General features: G+C 33.4%; 1 protein-coding gene across 6 annotated transcripts in view; it reads left to right on the forward strand.

Annotated features, from left to right (window-relative positions):
• LOC117118755 (cytospin-A-like) overlaps nucleotides 1-18,448 on the forward strand; it is a 28,901-nt gene that overhangs the window by 1,132 nt on the left and 9,321 nt on the right. For 2 of the 6 annotated variants that reach the window (XM_033263441.1, XM_033263442.1), the window contains exon 2: nucleotides 14,584-16,898. In XM_033263441.1, coding sequence (XP_033119332.1) covers nucleotides 14,659-16,898 — 2,240 coding nt within the window. In that variant the 5' untranslated portion in view covers nucleotides 14,584-14,658. The other 4 variants (XM_033263438.1, XM_033263439.1, XM_033263444.1 and 1 more) reach the window with 4 other exon arrangements.

Consider the following 18,448-nt stretch of genomic DNA (forward strand, 5'->3'; position numbering starts at 1 on the left):
TGGTTAAAATTAAAAGATATTAAACAGAATTTTGAATTCCTTAGTTGAAAAATGTTGTATAGTAGCAATTTACAGCGTTCATTTTGAAAAGAAGCCCTCCTCTTTAGTTTGTAAAAGTAGTCTCGAAAAGGCCATCTCGAAAAGAGGCCCAACTCGAAAAGAAGGCCATCAAAGGGTCCTTAAAAAAAAAAAAGCCCAAAAAAAGTATTATTTGATTTGATTTGATTTATTCAATATCTCATTACTTTAAACAAACATATACAAAACTGAAAAATAAAACATGTCAAAAAACTAAATGGAGATATTGGGATAACTTTCTAAGTCCCAATTAAAGGACTTATTTCCAGAGTGGTCCCTAAATTGCATTATTAGGCTTGCATATAGCTTAGGGCTAGTAATACTTTTACTGGGCCCCATGGAAATGCATCTAGAAGCTAGGCCTAGTAGATAAAACATGAGGTATGAATAGAGCAAAGCCTGCCAATAATGCTTACACTTTTTTGTACTGTAATGAGACTTTCAGAAATTGGTGATTTCACTTGATCAATGAAGTGAAGATTTCATTCATAATTTTAATCTTGAATTACTCCCTCTAGTGGTAGCCAGGTCCTTTATAATATTTAATACAGTATCGATCCCAGGTTTAATTAATGTCCATATTATACTATTAATTACAACTGGGATGTTGAGTTAAATTTTAAATATAATCAAAATATAGTTTTTTGGTGTTCTTTTTTACCTTTATCAAAATGTTAACCTTTGGTAGATTTTAGCACTTTTTATGCATTTTTAGAGCTTTTTTTCTGATAAATAGTGTATAGTCTATCATTCTTTAATTATTGAGCTGTAGCACAAGTAATTTAGAGATTAGTTTATATTTTTTCAAAACAAACAGTGATTACAAATATGAAAATAAAGGAATTTCAATTTAACTATCTTTAACTTTACAACCTTGATATTTCTTTACCTCCACTTGGGCTTTTGTTTTGTCAGAATTTGGAATGAACAAATAAAGTAATAATGATAACTTGAATGCATTTTTTTTCTGTTATATTGGACATGTATTAATCTAAAATAAGACATGAAATTGTACTATGAGTAATCAATACATTTATTTATCTCTGCGGTGGCTCTCATGGTAGCGACTTATTTTAGCCTTAATGAGAGTTTCCCGACCATCAATTTGTTATAATTTAATTTATATAAATGTCAATAATATTTGTTTGTTGTAATTTTGGTCTAATTAAACAATCTGAGTTCTGAGTTTGAATCCCCTAATTATCTTGAAAATAGATGTTACCTGTTGTCAGTGTTGCTCAATTGTTTTTTAGTCCTGAAGCTAGAGGATCTCAGTAAATTTGAAAAGATCCCAGAATCTATGACTGTAGTGTTAGTATTTTTCTGTCAGTGAACATTGTGTCTGTTTAATATTATTGCGTGTAAATTTAACACAAAATAAAGCAATAATTTGACATAAACAAATACATTTTTAAAATGTATATAGTATTAGCAAATACAGTCGAAACCATAATTACCGGTAATAACAAAACAAGGGAAACAAAACAAAATACAAGTCATAAGAATTCAGGAGAATTTCTGAAAGCAGCAACAGGATGTGTTGTTTGCTTTCCCAGACTTATTAAAAAAACATCTTGATTTTTTAAGGATACTGTATACATAGCAAGCTATTCATAGATTAGACTCATACACAGTATTGCTGCACATATTATATAATTTTAATTTGATTTCTGTCTTTTTCAATTTCCAATTTCAAATATTCCTTGATTGATTTCCAAACTAGCACATGCTAAATAATACCTAATAACATGTTGGTTATTATTAACTATCGTAAGAAACACTGAATTTCCTCAAGCGTGAAGTCATAGAGGAAGTCAGTAGTTGTTGAGCGTAAACATTGCATCCTGCTAGAGGACGCAATCTTTCATGTGAATGTCTTGAATGTTTATAATGTTAGGATTAGTAACTTCTTGCTTTTCAACTAAGCGGTTGCAGGGGTTTCCAGACAGTATGTTAATGAGACTAAGTCAAGGTAAACACAACATAATCATAAAGTCTAGTAATTATCATTTTGTTATCTTTTTTGTAGGATTTGTACTTACAAATTAAATTTGTTTTTCTTTAAAGACAAGTGTTTTATGTTTGTGGGAATGTATGATAAGGTGTGAGGATAGTCGCTGTTTATATAAGACCTTTTTTTCTATCATGTGCAATGTAATTAATAACAATACAGTATGGTGTAAATATTAAACTGTTAGACTCATCTCTGTGATGGTTACAGGGTTCCTAATTTGGAAGAAATCATTTCAGGAGATCTACAGTACTGATCCGGGAATCAGGCAAGGCAGGGAGGAACTTTAACAGATGTAGGGAAGCCTACCACCTCATAGCCCCACCATGGTTGTGGCTGAAGTTGGAACATTTATGATTGAGGCACCTCTAGATGGCTGGAAATGACACACTCAAGACATAAATTTTGGAATATAGTTTTCTTTTTTCCCCATTTTTTGTTATAATTTGGAAATCGTCCACTGATCTGCAGTGGTTAATGCCTGTCCCCCTCCCTTTGAATCGTCCACTGATCTGCAGTGGTTAATGCCTGTCCCCCTCCCTTTGAATCGTCCACTGATCTGCAGTGGTTAATGCCTGTCCCCCTCCCTTTGAATCGTCCACTGATCTGCAGTGGTTAATGCCTGTCCCCCTCCCTTTGAATCGTCCACTGATCTGCAGTGGTTAATGCCTGTCTCCCTCCCTTTGAATCGTCCACTGATCTGCAGTGGTTAATGCCTGTCCCCCTCCCTTTGAATCATCCACTGATCTGCAGTGGTTAATGTCTGTTGTCAACACATCTAAATTTAACTGCACATAGTGACATCCATCGGCACTCACTTCTATGAGACAATTGATAACTCATAGACAGTTGATAATAAAATATTGAAAATAAGCGAATATTATGAATTTGCGGGAGATGTGTTATTTCCGGGAGATCCTTGCTTGCTTGCGGGAGTGCGGAAGGTCATCCCGATTTCAGGGAGACTCCCACGAGTTCTGGGAGACTTGGGACCCAATGGTTATAAGTAATAATATATAAACAAATAAATTACAATAGCGAAAATGTAATGATTATAAATATTAGTGTTACAAAAGCATGCTGCACATACTATAACTGTAATGTGCTTTTTTTTTTTGCTTTGACATCTCTGTATGTCAAGTCTTTTGAAGATGAATTAAAAAAAATGCTGCAAATAACCAATAAAGATAATAAATTTAATTAAAATTTTAATGTGGCACTCTAGTTAATTCTTTTCCTTTAATTGTACTGTATTATCATTTTTAATAATTTAATTATCATAAATCAAGAAAACTTTCATTCTATTTATGGAAGTTAGATCCATTGCTAATTTGTTAATATTGTATGAAATCATAATAATATTGTTATGGTTTTGTTTAAACATTGAAACTGAATGTTCCACTTGGTATAAACTAAAACCTTCAGACATTCATTGAGTTGTTTATAAAACAATGAAATAAAGTAATCAATATCCAATAACATACATATTGAAACAATTAAGTTTTCAGTTTATTTTTTACGGATGTTGATTGCTAGACAATTTATTGGTATGCAAAACATAGGAAATCTGTATTATTAATGCATCCACTGGCTAGGAAAATATTTTTTTCTATTTCTAATTTTTAAATTAAGGCCAATAATTTACTTTAAGTGATTCAAATATTAAATTTGAATGTTTATCAGCTCTACTCAGACAGTATATCGTTCAAAATTAATCGTCAGAAATTATGGTTATTAGATTGGTTATAAAAAATTTTATACGGAAACACAAACACAATTCAGCATTCTCCACTGTAGATTTGAATGAATATGAAAAAAAATTCCTCAAAGATGATAACACATTAATGGAAATACGTTTGCCCTTGAACTTTTGGCGCTGGCTTACACTGTTGATCCTAATGTTTTGAAAAGCAGTAAAAAAAAACATAATCAAAACCATGTTTCATAAAGGGAAGCATGGTTTTGCTTCTGTCAAGACTTACTAATGAGTTTCTAGGAAGTTTGATCTTTCCTGTTTCCAAAGCAGACAGGTAGAGTGTCTGTTTCTGAATTTAGGAGATTTTTGGTTTCTTTTTTTAGTGATCTATTAATACTGTGTCTTGCAAATGTATTTCCTGATAATGTTCTATAGCTGGAGACTAAAATTTTGTTTCCTACCATATTACTTAAGCTAGAAAGACCAATTTTAAAGTTTGAGGTTGTGTATAGTTTTTTTTTTGCTTGAACAAAGTAGACACCCATGAATTTTAACCACTCAAAACGTTTTTGAAGTTTGTACCCTTCTTACAGTAGGTGTGTGTGATGGGAATTCAAATGTTTATAGCCTATGCATCATCTATCTGTAGTTTTATTGTTTTTAAATTTGTAAATATTATTATTATTATTATTATTTGGAATTAGTATTATTTGGAATTAGTATTATTATATTATCATTCTTCTTCTTCTTCTTCTTCTTCTTCTTCTTCTTCTTCTTCTTCTTCCTCTTCCTCTTCTTCTTCTTCTATCATAAATTGATTTAACTGATTTTACCATTATTATTATCAAATGCAATTTTTTGTCAGAAAAAGTTTGGATTATGATGATATAACAGTAGTTCTATGTGAATCACAACTGCCTATTTAGGCATTACCTTGTCCTTTTCATTCACTAGATAACTATTGTTAACCCACATAGAATAGGAACAATGGGAGATGATCAATCCAAAGCCTGACCCTATTTAATGCATTACCTTATCTACTAGAGTGTCAGTTTTATGGATGTCATGTTTAAAAAGACTGCAAAGTATAAATAGCGGGACAGAAATATCGCCGACGACCAGAGGAGATAGTAGTACAGTAGTACCAAGGAGTGACTTTACTGCCAGGGTAAATCATGTGCTTATGTTTTAAACAGTAAGAAATAGAAGAAGAGTATTTATAGTTTATGAATAAATATTGTCAGGTAGTGTTATTATGCTTAGAGATACTATTACCACCATCCATAGTGTTATTAGCTGTGCTTAGCATGATTGAGTATGTTTCACAACAGGTTGTTGTATGGAGTAACAAATTCAGTATTCAAGTTGATTGCTTTTGAGATAGTAATTTGCATCATAGACTAATTGTCTGCCTGTTTTTACCTCTTATGTTACTGTCTTTTTTTGTTTTTTCATGCCAAGATGCATGCATACAGTATTACATTTTACCTATTGAAAGCAATCTGTATTATAGGCCTACTTTAGGTGAGTTCAGACTTAGATAATTTATCTTTTGATAGGTCTGTTGAAAATGAGCTGCCAGCCACCGTATAGTTGGCTGTCGTGTGTTGCATTGTGCTCACTAACAAATTAGACTACTGTACCATAAATATGTAGCCAATAATTGGCGCCTTATTACAAATTATTGTAGTCACTTGTGCTACCAAAACACCATAGCACTTGAGCATGTACTGTAGGCCTTCTTTAAATAATGTTTATTAAAAGTAGGATGTGGTTAAACGATAAACACTACATTACTTTTGAAAGCGGCACTAGCAAATTAAAGATCTTGGTTTGGAGAGACACTTGTTCAAGACTGGCGCATTTGAGAGAGGTACTTATCCAATTATTTATGGTACTACATATAGTATACATGCAGGTTTAATATATAGTAGCAATACTTAGGCTATGTTAGAACAGCTTTAACAGTGTCAATATATTGTTGCAATAGCAAAATTATTTAGTTACAAAATGCAACAGGGATCAGTAGAATGTACAATAGGATTAAAGAACTTAATCTAGACATGCAATTTCTTCTTTGATTATTTTAATTGATTGATAATTGGAAGCTACTTATATTTTTTGATCTATTCTCATTCAAAAATAAATAGCCTTGCCTATTACCAGGGATGTTCTGTTACAGAATAGAATAATTGTGACTTGCCTTCCAAATCCCAGGGTACGCATGGGTTGAATTTCTGTTTGTAGGCCAGGATTTTTCTCACAACTAATTGAATCAAAAGATGAGACTTGTTTATAAGACATCACATAGTTCCCATAGCACCAGTAGGGAAACAGGCAGAACAAGTGCTCTGAGGGATGCTTGGACAAGGGTCCCAAGTCTCCCGAATGTCAGTGGAGTCACCTGGAACGCGGGATGGCCTCCCGTACTCCTGCAAGCATAAATATCTGAGAAAATGATCCATCTTCTGCATATTCATAATATTTGCACGTTTATAAGTACTTTATTTATCCATATTGTCTCACAGAAATCAGTGACGATGGTATCATCATCCGCAAAAAAATAAAATTAGATGTTAAGGAAGCTCTTTTGACCTGACCTCCTAGTGACTTCTTCCAACTTGGGACCCCTAGTAGGGGCCTGGGCAAATGGGTGAACAAAGAAACATCTAAATACCTTAAAAGCTGTAGATGGAACATGCTTTGCTCTTATTAGACTGGGATGCCTCCCAGACTGTATGGGGCCACAGCAATTCACTGCCCTTGGGTCCAGGGCTGTTCTCAACAGGTCTGTATTATTTCAGCCTGTAAGTGTTGCTGTTGGATGAGGGAGAAAGTTAAAAATTAAAGATCATTTGTTGAAAATTAGCTTATTAATTGAGATATTCTCCATGATTGAACTATTAACCTTCAACAATTAAAATTTAATATTTTAATTGTTTACCTTGCATTGCATTGTAAATTGTATTAGCTTTCATTTTATTAAAAAAAATGTGTTTTTTTTTTTAACATTGCTCTCTTAATTGACTTTTAATGATTTTTGTATACTTATAAACTAATAAGCTAAATATAACCAAAAATTAATTATTCTAATTTTAACTATTTCTGTTTTTTAGAGTGGAGGGATATTTCAAATACCATTGCCATGACTTTGAAAGTACAATTTCGCATTAAGTGACCTTGTTTTTATGTTTATATTTTTCCAAACGTTTGTTATCATACAAAGTTTGTTCTTCGGTTAATTTACTTTGAGGGCTCATCACACCAGTAACTACTGATTCTGTACTTCATTTCATTTTTCTGCTGCAGCTGAGCATAAATAAGCAAAGCCCTCAAAATGCATATGATATTATGCCATAAAAATTCTGATTAGGCATGATGTTCACTGAAGCATGACCACAACCAATGCTCACAAAAGCCTGGCCTCCTGGCTTTGCAACACATCTCTCAGCTCCATTGGACAAATTAACATACATCACTAGCTCCAATGAAAAATAAAATGCTGGATTTATTCTGCTAAAACAGGATTTAGAATTCAGTCGCACGCACACACGCAGAGGCTCGGCATAAGGCCTGCCATTATGGCGCAGACAGCTTCCCCTGCATTAATGGTAGATGTAAGTAGGCTTCGTTTCTTAGTGTTGAATGTATATCTCACGCTGTGTTTTTAGTTTATTGATTGTCTTCTATCTCTACATAGCCTGGTTGTTATGAAATCATCAATACTATTCGCGTAATAACTCCTCGTTAATATTCTCAGTTATAGTTTGTATATTCTGAGCCTTGGATCATTAATTGATATCTTTCTGCAAATCAGCTGATAAAATGGAAATTTGAAATATTTTATGAGATGATATTTATTGAATCATAATATTTTATCTTGTGTTTTGCAACCTAAGCTTACATCATTTACATAATATATGTATAAGCACATTGTACATTGAGTAACATAATGTTTTGCAAAATAGTATTGTATAGGGATACAGTAGTTCTAATTAATGCTATTAAAGTTATATTATAGATGCAGTATTCTTCCTGTATATTATGTTTATGCAAGTGTAAATACATTTCTGTAGACAACGATAAAATAAATACCAGGATGAGACCTTTATTTTAATATGCAGACTTACTACATACATACATACGTTATTTGTGACTTTTTATTTAAGGCATTATTGATAGGCACCATTTGCCTTTTAAAATTTATATATATATATGTATATATATTCTTAATGTATATAATATTGTACATTGTATATATTTTCGCATTCTCTATTCTATTTATTTCTGTCCTTCAATATTCTAATAATAATCCATTTTATATAATCTTGCCTTCTCTATTTTATTTACTGTATATTTCTACACTTTCATATATTCTAAATAATAATACTGTACATTTTATTCTTGCCTTCTATTCTATGTATATTTCTATTCTTTTATATTCTAATAATAATAGTGTACCATTTATATATTCTTGCCTTTTATTCTACTTATATTTCTATCCTTTTATATTGTAATAATAATACTCTGCATTTTATACAATCTTGCCTTCTCTATTCTATTTACTGTATATTTCTATCCTTTTATATTCTAATAATAATACTCTACATTTTATATATTATTGCCTTCTCACACACTATTCTTTCAGTTTACTTTTATTAATTGGTACATTTATTCATATTATTTAGTGCTTCGTGTCCTTATAAAATATTGAATGAATTGCTGTAGTAATTATTGCATCCTGCATGTTTGTATAGTTTCTCAGTGTGTACTGTACATATTTTTACAATAAAGTATTTGTCATATTTGACAAAACATGGCCAAGGGTTGCAATACTAATAGTGAATATATTTTTTAAGCACATGGACAAAGGACTACCAATACTGTAGAAGTGGCAAGCCCTTAAACAAGAGAGATCTCCCTGCATAGACTAAGGCCCTGTCCAGAATATCACATTTTGTTTGACATGCCCAAATATGGTCATGATGACATCACATCATGTTTTTGGCATGTTTTTGTTTATAGTGTGAACAGAGCTTAAATGATGCTCAACATAAACCAAGCCTCATTGTGGGACTAAGAGAGTAGCTTATGGTCCTGAGGAAAACCCCATCCTGTCATTTGGAAGGCAAACATCTTAATTACCAAGCTACCATTTTATGCATTCAGTTAACATAAATCAAAATCAAAATGTACAGTATTAAGCTTTGATAACCTTTATGGTTATAATATTTATAGTTAAAGATTAGTAAATAATGGCATTGTATAATTTAAGAGAGCAGTTTGTTTACATACTTGTTATGTATGTTGACAATGGGATTTGTACCTTGTACGATACTTGAAACTCAATATACAACTTTTGATTGAAAGCAAGTTTTCTATAGAAGTATTTATCTTACAATGGAGGTATAAATGTAGACTAACCTACAGAACAGTAACCCTATCGTAAAACTTCTGCTGTACCATGGAGTATTCTGTTTCTTTATTCCATGGCCAAACAAATCCTTCTTTTAAATGTACACATATTTAATTCAGGGTCCCGAGATTTCCTAAAGTTGCAAGTGTCTTGGGACTTGAGATTCTGCACGTCCGCAAGCCAGCAAAATCTCCCGCAATCTGACTTATCTCCTGCAAATTCAAAATATTTTGCATGGTTTGTATCTGGATAAATTGTCTCTTGGCCCAGGAGCGGTGCCAAAAATTCTCTGAAGTAGGCACTAGGAGTCCAGTTTACCAGATTGAAGGTACAAATTTACCTCAGCCTCATAGTGCTTGGAGCAAATTTTAAGAATAGGCACCTCAGATGCCTGGATAGGGCACTCTGAACTTGTGTTTCCTGATAAAAATTTGGCTTGTTCCCCAACAAGAAAAATGGGTGGGGGAGGGGTTGAGTGCATAACTAGCTGCTGGTGTTGCCACTGCTCTGGCCACAGTTTTCACTATGTATAGCAAAATACTATATTTTTGTTATTCTCTTTGTTCATATTGCCATATTGTTCATCAGAGCCTAAGGCTCAGTGATGTTTATGATCCAGCTGTTAATATTATTAAATTTCATGGCAAACATGTACTAAAATTAGAATATGACCAATTAAATTTAAATCATATCCTGAAGATTGAGATAGATGAGACCAGGAAAGCTCCGGAAGTTACCATAATAAAGTAATGAATCCAACTTTTATGACCAACATCAATTCTAATTATCTCAGCACACTATTATATGAATAATGTGCATCTCTTAAATGATAAAATTCTTTTTTTGCATTTATGAATGATGATGAGAGGCTTTCTAAAGTGTATATTTTGTAGTGCTATTGGGGAATTTCGCAAGCTTACGAAAATGATAACGAATATGGTTATGTCAATGGTACCTCCCTATTTTATTTCTAATTATGTTAAGGCCAATTTTTTTGGATATCGATTGTAGGGGGTGTTGAAAATTTTTAACATGTTGTTGCCTATGATTGATAAATTAGTGTACTCTAGCTCAAAATCCTCTCAACCCATCAATTAAAAAAAAAAATCTTGTCATAGGATCTCAAGTGAGGGCCTAAGTACACCCTTTTTTGTTATTATTTTCACATACCTGTACTTGCATTTATTTTTCATCAAAAGATTTTATTTTTATTCTTTTTTCCACTTAGATGTTTTTAACTAAATAAAAAAAATGGGCTCCCAGTGGAAGCATATATTTATGCCCTATACCTGCCTTGGATTGGAGTGGAAATGTATGGTGGTGTTTTTTTTTTTTTATTGTATGATGAGTCTGACTTCGGTACAGTCAAGGTACAGTAATAAGGCCCAAAAAAAAGATATGTTGTGTTGCCCTCCGCGACCGACCAAAAATTTCCATTTTTTTTTTTTTTTTTAAATTTTGTTTAAGTACAAATTCGAGAAATACCACTGCCAAAATTTACATTTAGAACATAAAATCTAAAAGAGACATGTATTTTTATTAAAATCGGGCCATAGATGCACATGTAAAATTGGTAAATTAAAAGGCATAATTTTGAGAACCGAGAGTGACGACGATAATATATCGGATCTCTCGCACTGAGCTGTCAAGCCACGACCAGATCTAGGCCTAGCCTATTCTTTACTACTGTACTGTATAGTATTCATTACCTTACAGTATATTGGACAATAACTAAAAACAGGCTTAGGTCTAGCCATCGCTTTAAAGCCGGTACATTTTCAGCTCCCAACCATAGACGAAATATTTTTCTCTTTTTTTTCTCAAAGTTTATTTTCATTGTATTACATAGAGGGCGCTTGTTTGGACATTTTTCATAGCCATTGTATGGTTTTGCTCGACCTGCCAGTGCGTGATCGTCTGGATTGGTTACACATTATTGTTTTATGTTTCGAAGCCAAATAAAACTTTCTTTAATCTGATTTATTAATTTTAAATTTATTTTGATATACACTTGGTATAGTATAATCATGTCATTACTTTGAATATTTTTTATTTGGCAAGCTTGCCATCGTTCTATTGTGGTGCCTACAAGCTACAAGCCTTTAGGCCTGGTCTTCATGAGGGGACTGCTGATTAAGGCCTATCCTATTTCAAGTATTGCTAAAAAAAAAAATTAAAATTAAAAAAAAATTAAAATTAAAATTTTAAAAATTTTAAAATCCGACTGACCGATGATCTCGATTTTTTCCATTTAAGGGCAACATAACAATTTTTTTTTTTTTGGCCTAAGGTACTTAAGGTGACAGTGACACATGACCCATCATGTACTGCCACACCGGATTTACAGGGTTAACATCCACCAGAATTACATTTTCATATTTAAACATACTGTACTATGCCCTCAAGGGGGCATGGTGATGATTACGTTAATACTGTATGTTGGGTATTTTATTTACCTTTCAATATGTACACTACGGTACGTATTATGTTTATTGATGATTGATCAAAGTATCGAGGACTACATAATCATTATGATAATTAAAAAAAGCTCTGTAGAATACAGAGTCATGGTTAAATTACTGTTACCTAGGTGAAATCTTACCTTATGAATATTCATGAAATATTTCCCTTCAATTATGCATTGAATATTAATCATTTCCTGAGTATTCTTTGCTAAGGGAAAAACCCATTAATTATGAACTGATTATTTACTTTGATGACAGAGAGTAAAAATAACATGAATTGTTTTTAATTTTGATTAATGAGATTGAAAAACAGAAATAACTAATTAGCTAATTAATTAGCCTCCTAATGAAGTAAAAACATCAACACTTTGCTGTAGCCTGTAGATAGGAAATGACAATTGAATGAGATAATGATATCAGTTATTTGTATATATTAGATGAGTTGCTTTTGTCCCAGTGATGTCTACGGAATTCAATCATTAGGCCCTACTTGGTATAAGCCTACCTTTTGGTACAAGCTAGAGATGTTGCTAGTCTGGTCTTGCTAGCAATTGTAGCTGCCCTAAAAATCATTTGTCCCCTCCCCCAAACTTGACCCTATTTGATATTCAAGAAACAGCCTTATACCCACCTCAGTACAACACATGATTGAATGACCCTTTTTCTGTATTTGAATGGTTAATGATATAGTGTCTGTCTTAAGCTAGTAAATATAAATAAATCCTATAAATACAAAATAATAAACATAAATTAAATTCAACATTTTAATTGCTTACTTCATACATAAAGTTATTTAATCTAAAAACAAGAAAATAGTTTCTGTGGCAATTAAAAATATGCAAAAACACAGTTTTCGTAACCTTTGGATGCTTTCCATAGACCCTTAAATTGGCTGATACCCCTGGCCAGGTTGGACAAGTATTGATAATAGTTCGGGCCACTAGGTAAAAGATTCCGTGGTGAACTGTATTATAATGTGTTAATTGTCAAAAAATATAATAGCGTAGAGTTACTTAATTATATGGTACAAACTAAGTGTTCAATTTTTTATTTCAACTTAATTAGCCAAACATATACTATGTCTTTGATATTTTTTTTTATAATGTCAACTACGAAGATTCTGAATCATGCATATGTAAAGTATGACAATGCCTTAAAAAAGTCCCCGTGTTGTGAAATGTGGATTCTCGCTTTTTCATATTGCAATTTGAACCTCCAAATTTCACGCTTCGTTTGCTAGATTCATAAAATCTAAGTGCAGTTTTTCTTCGCTATTCTTATTGCCTAATACTGTGCATCAGTTTTTTTCAGTGGGAGTACTAAAGCAAGAATTAAAGTTTGTTTTACATATTATGAACTAACAATCTAAGGATCTTAAAGCCATACATCCTGAAAAGGAATGAAACTCCTGTTTTTTGCCTCAGGTAGTCTGTTCATTTTCTGTGTTGCTGTATTTGCAACAAAAGATGACCCCATCTACTGGAAGGGAGAATGCAACAGAACAAGTGGGCTTGCATTGTGTTGGTGTATTAATTGAAACAAGGATTCAATATAGAATTACATACATTAGACTACCTATTTTCATGCAATTTAAAAAAAAAAATAATGTTGGCTCCTATCTAGGATTGAACCAAAAAGGCTCCACCAACTGACCTACGGTTTATGTTTTTAATTTATTTAATATCACAAAAAGGAACAAAATAAATTTGTTTTTTCATGGTGGTTTTTTTTTTTTTTTTTTTTTTTTTTTTTTCCGAATTTGTGTTTTTTTTTTTTTTTTTATCCCAATCTGTGTTGTCTTTTATTTGCATTTTGTCTGCGATTTTAAGGATTTCACTGCTTCTTATTTGGAAATTTTCTTGTCTGTTTGAGCTTGGGCAGTTCCATACTTGCTGTGGGGTTTGGGGTGCATTGTGGGATGCTAGAACTTTGCAACTGCAAAGAAAGGCACCATATAAATAACTGAAGAATGAATGAATGAAAATACAAAACAACTCTTAAATAAAAATGTATTCAACTGTAAAAGTAATTTAAATTTGTAAAATATATTATTGCATTACTTATAAGTAAATAAATTGTTTTACACGGAAGCTAACTGTGGTATTAAATTGCACAGTTAATTTCAGTTTGCAGACAAAAATCTTTGCCATAATCATTATCCTGTAAAGGTATTGAAAGCATCAAATGAAGAACTCTGTATTTTGTGAGCTTTTTCAGTTATTCGACATACTGTAGTACTGTAGTGGGTGTAACATCAGATTTGAATGCTTTTTAATTTCTATTGAACAAATTTCTGATTAGTTAAACAAAAGTTTATTCGATTATCCAGATTTTTCACTGCACAATCATATACCTGATATTAATAAGTGACTTTGATTAATTCAATCAAATATAAGCCACTGTTAATCCAATCAGAATTTGCTGTGTTTCGTTATTATATTATCAAGTTTGTTGAGTCTGTCCCTGAAAGGAAATAGTTGCACCTCTGAGATCCCAATCGATCGTTCTAAGTTTTAAGGAGACATAAAGTTTACAAAATTGTTATATTGGAATGAATCACAGTGATTTTGTGAGAAAAAATCTTAAATGGTTAACATGTGACTCAATAAATCTATGTATTTTTATCCTTTTTGGTTTTATTGAAAAAGATGAATTTGAAACTATTATTTTAGTTATTTAAATTATATTGCATACTACAGAAAAAATGGTCTCTTCCAAAAGTTGTCTCCTTACAACTTAAATTTAGTAGCTTCACACTACAACACTTGTTTCCTTCTAATGAAATCAAATTTGACATATCTACTAAATTTTCTTGCACTTTTGTTGTATCAAATAAATCTTTTCCTTATAGTTTTCTGGAAAAGAAGCAGCTATATTTTCCTTCATTTAACTATAGTGTCATTTTATATCTTACCAGGTTGATAGTACCACCCCTTTACCCCCGGTAGAACATTCCACCAGTGACGAGTCACCCGAGTGGGTTACTGCCAACATGAGTCAGACAGACTTAAATACTGCTGGGTGGACAGAGATAAATGAGCTTCTGCATCAAACACAACAGGAGAACATGGCGATGCGACAGCAATTAGAGCTGCTTAAACAAGAAAACAGAACACTCAAAGATAAAATAACAGCACTTGATTCTTCAATGCAGTACTCCAAAACTGATTATGAAAAGGCAATGTTACTCGCATTAGAAGGTAGTTCGCGATCACGTGGAGAAAGCCCGATCCTGCCAACAGAACCAGATAGCACAACGCTTGAGCGTATGCCATCAGAGAGTAGTTTAGTGAACGACCTTTTATTGCTTCCTTTCCTGCCATCATCATCTTCTGACGGATCCGGTCTTGCAGATGATCCATCAAACGCATCTGATAATAACTGGGACATTGTAAGTAGTGAGGGAGAAGGGTCAGTAGCATGTTTACAAGATCGGATCCTTCAGATGGAGGAAAATCACTACACTGTAAATGAGGAGTTGCAAGCCACTCTTCAGGAACTCACAGATCTGCAAGAGAACAACAATTTCCTCTCACTGGATAATGATAAACTAAATGAGGAGAAAGTTCTTCTCTTTGAACTTTTGTGTCAACGAATAGAAAAAGCTGAACGTTTGGAAAAACTTACTGACCACTTTAACACTTTCATAAAGGAGAACAAAATTGATTATGATAGTAAAAAGTATGAAGAAGAATTTAAATGCGATAAAGAGGAAATTAATAAACGAATAACAGAACTCATGGAGGCTAGTAAAACAAGCATAGATGGGCAGAAACTTATAGCAACGTTGATTGATCAACGCGATAGCAGAAGTAATTTAGAAAAACTTCAGAACAAACTCTATGAGATGGAGCAAGTAAACGAGGAATTAATAAATGAAAAAGAGAAATTAGAGGGAGAAATCGTTCAATTAAATGAAACTATAATGAATTTTGAGGAGGGTTTTCTCAAGGTAAAAGTACAGTTAAAAGATGAACAAAGTAAGTCTGCTCATTTAGTTGAATATCAGGATCCAGATGGCAATTTAAATCTTGATATGTTACTTGAAAATGCCAGATCTGAAAAAGAGCAGTTGGACAACCGATGTACACAGTTGGAGAGAGAACTGCAAACCAGTAAGGAAGAGACAGAGAATTTACATGAAGAATTGGTAAAGTATCAAGATATGTATGAATCAGAAAAAGATGAGGAGTTAACCGCAATGAAGCAGATGATGGACGAGCTTGAGTGTGAGAAGCAAGAGTTAGAAACGGAAGTGATCAATTTAAAAGATGCAGTGGAGGAGATGGATGTTGAGACAGAGCGGCTTAAAGCCGACACCCAACAGCACCTACAGACTATATCAGATCTGAACAAATCGCTGCAAAATCTGAAGCAAGAGAAACAGGATTTACAACGGAATTTAAATGAGTTGAAGAGGACTAGTACAAGAGCAGCTGATGAATGGAAGTCATTCCAGGCAGATTTACAATTAGCTGTAGTAATTGCCAACGATTATCGTAGTGAGGCTCAATCTTCTGTTGACTTGCTTACCAAGGAACGTAAGGACCTTATAGAAAAAATCACTTGTTTAAACCAAGAAATTGAGAGGCTGAACAAAGTACCGCGACAATTACCATCACCTGTACAGGTGAAACCCCAACCTCCTCTCACTGAGAGTGAAATTAGGAAACGGATGCAAGCCTACATGAAGCCTGTAGAAAAGGAATTAGCTCAACTTCGGCAAGGGGGTGGGCGTAAGAAGACGCAACCATTGTCTGTAAAATCGCTAGTACAATCCATAGAAAGTGTGGCCTCTCAGAATGGCAGTATGCCAGTTTCTCCTAACCCTGTCACAGAACCGGATAAAAACATTTTTGCTCCAACTTCATCAAACGGATCATCCGGAAGATCCTCACCAGCCTTTTCTGCTCGGCCTTCGTTGGAGCGCCGCAACACAACTGTCTCTCAAAAAACTGAATCAAAGACACCGCCCCCATTATTACGCCGTGCTAGCACACCAGTCTTGTCTCCAGTAGAATCTAGAAAGAGTTTAAGCCCGTCAGCTGTAGTACGTACCCCAACGACTAGGACGGATGCAAGGCAGGCAATTGGTGATGTGCTGTACAGGCGATCTGATTTTCCAAGCCGTAAAACAAGTTCAGGCTTGAATGCTTCACCCACCAACAATACAACAACCAAGGATAGCACTGGTATAAAAACATCTACTGTTTCATCTCCAAGAAGACCCAAGTAAGTTAACTTCCATTGCAAGTTTTTAATTTCTATATTCTTTATTTGCTATTAATCATTTTATGAAACATTACCAGAATACTGTGTACCGTTTCTTAGTCCATTTTCATGGAAATTGTTATGCTTCATTTAGACATACTTTCATAGCTGTATTTAAGTTTATTCATATGCTATAAATTATTGTCTTCACAAGCAAGTGATTAATGATGATAATGACAATGTAACATTTATTATTTATTTTAATTTTATTTGAACCATATTTAATAAGATAATATTAAATGCACAGTACCATCATCATCTCATCTACTTCACTTACAAGCCACATTTTATAGTATTTGCCTTTCGCAAAGGAATGTGAATATGATGTTTTATCATCAAGTAGAGAATGTGAAAAGGTCCCTTGAAATTATGCCAACTTTAATATCCCAATTGGAATCCAGAAGGCTGAGTGCTGTTCCAAATGCTTCCATGTAAAATAAAGTTTACAGTTTTAGTTTCAACAATTCAAAGGAATCGTGTTATATTTCATATTGTAAGTGGCATTTCCTTGTGAATTTTGTGCGTCTATATTCATCCTTCTTCACTGGTTTAAGGAACAAATATCCTGAAATTTTCCCTCCTGCTATTGGCTATGATTATGTAATGTGAAATTTTCTTTTATCTAATAATGCAAGCTTTTAATTTAAGGCCATGTGGCTATAAAACATTTTGTAAAAATTTCACTTTAAAAATATACTGTCTATGGTGATATCTGGGGGGAAACCCCTTGAAAAATTAAATAAAACATTGAGTTCAATGAGACAAAGATCAAAACATTTCAGTTTTTGCTATTTTTACAGACCATTTTCTGCCAAGAATATAAGATCAAAATTTATTTGTGTGTCTAATTCTGGATTGACACCAAAAAAAAAAACAACTTACATGCATCACGTGCCAAGGAAAATTTATAATGCATCATCAGCTACCTTGCGTCCATGTTATTGTCCTTATAAGATCAGCATGCATCCGTGTATTACACATTAAATATCCATGTAAAAAAAACGGGCATGGTATAGGTCCGTAATATTTACAAATTTCACATGGATTTGTGCGTATGGTGTATCTTACATATTTCACACTGTGGTGTCATACACAGGCTTCTATCCAGTGGTGGCATTGGCAAGGGGGGAGGGGGAATTTTCCCACCTGTCAGACAGGCCTGGACCCTCCTGTCGTCCAAAGAACAACTAGGTCATCGTGCCAAAAATTAAAAAAAAATAATAATTTACCTATCCAAATATTGCTATTTTGATTGCCAATCCCTAATGTTATGGTCTAAAAGCACATTTAGGACCAAATTAAGCGATATGAACCCTTTCATTCCAGGCCGTCGACCGAGACTTGTCGTCGCCTTGGTTTAGACCTCTCTGTCTCACACATGTCGGACCCCCCCCCCTTGTCGGCCAATTTTCTGACGCCACCTCTGCTTCTAGCAAGAATCTTTAAATTCTGTATAGTTCTTTGCAAGGTTAAATGCAGTGGCCTGTCTAGGGAATTGCGTGGGGGCGCAC

This window comes from Anneissia japonica, unplaced genomic scaffold (genome assembly GCF_011630105.1).
Source record: "Anneissia japonica isolate Jap-2015-1 unplaced genomic scaffold, ASM1163010v1 scaffold2069_len581484_cov189, whole genome shotgun sequence".
Lineage (NCBI taxonomy): Eukaryota > Metazoa > Echinodermata > Crinoidea > Comatulida > Comatulidae > Anneissia > Anneissia japonica.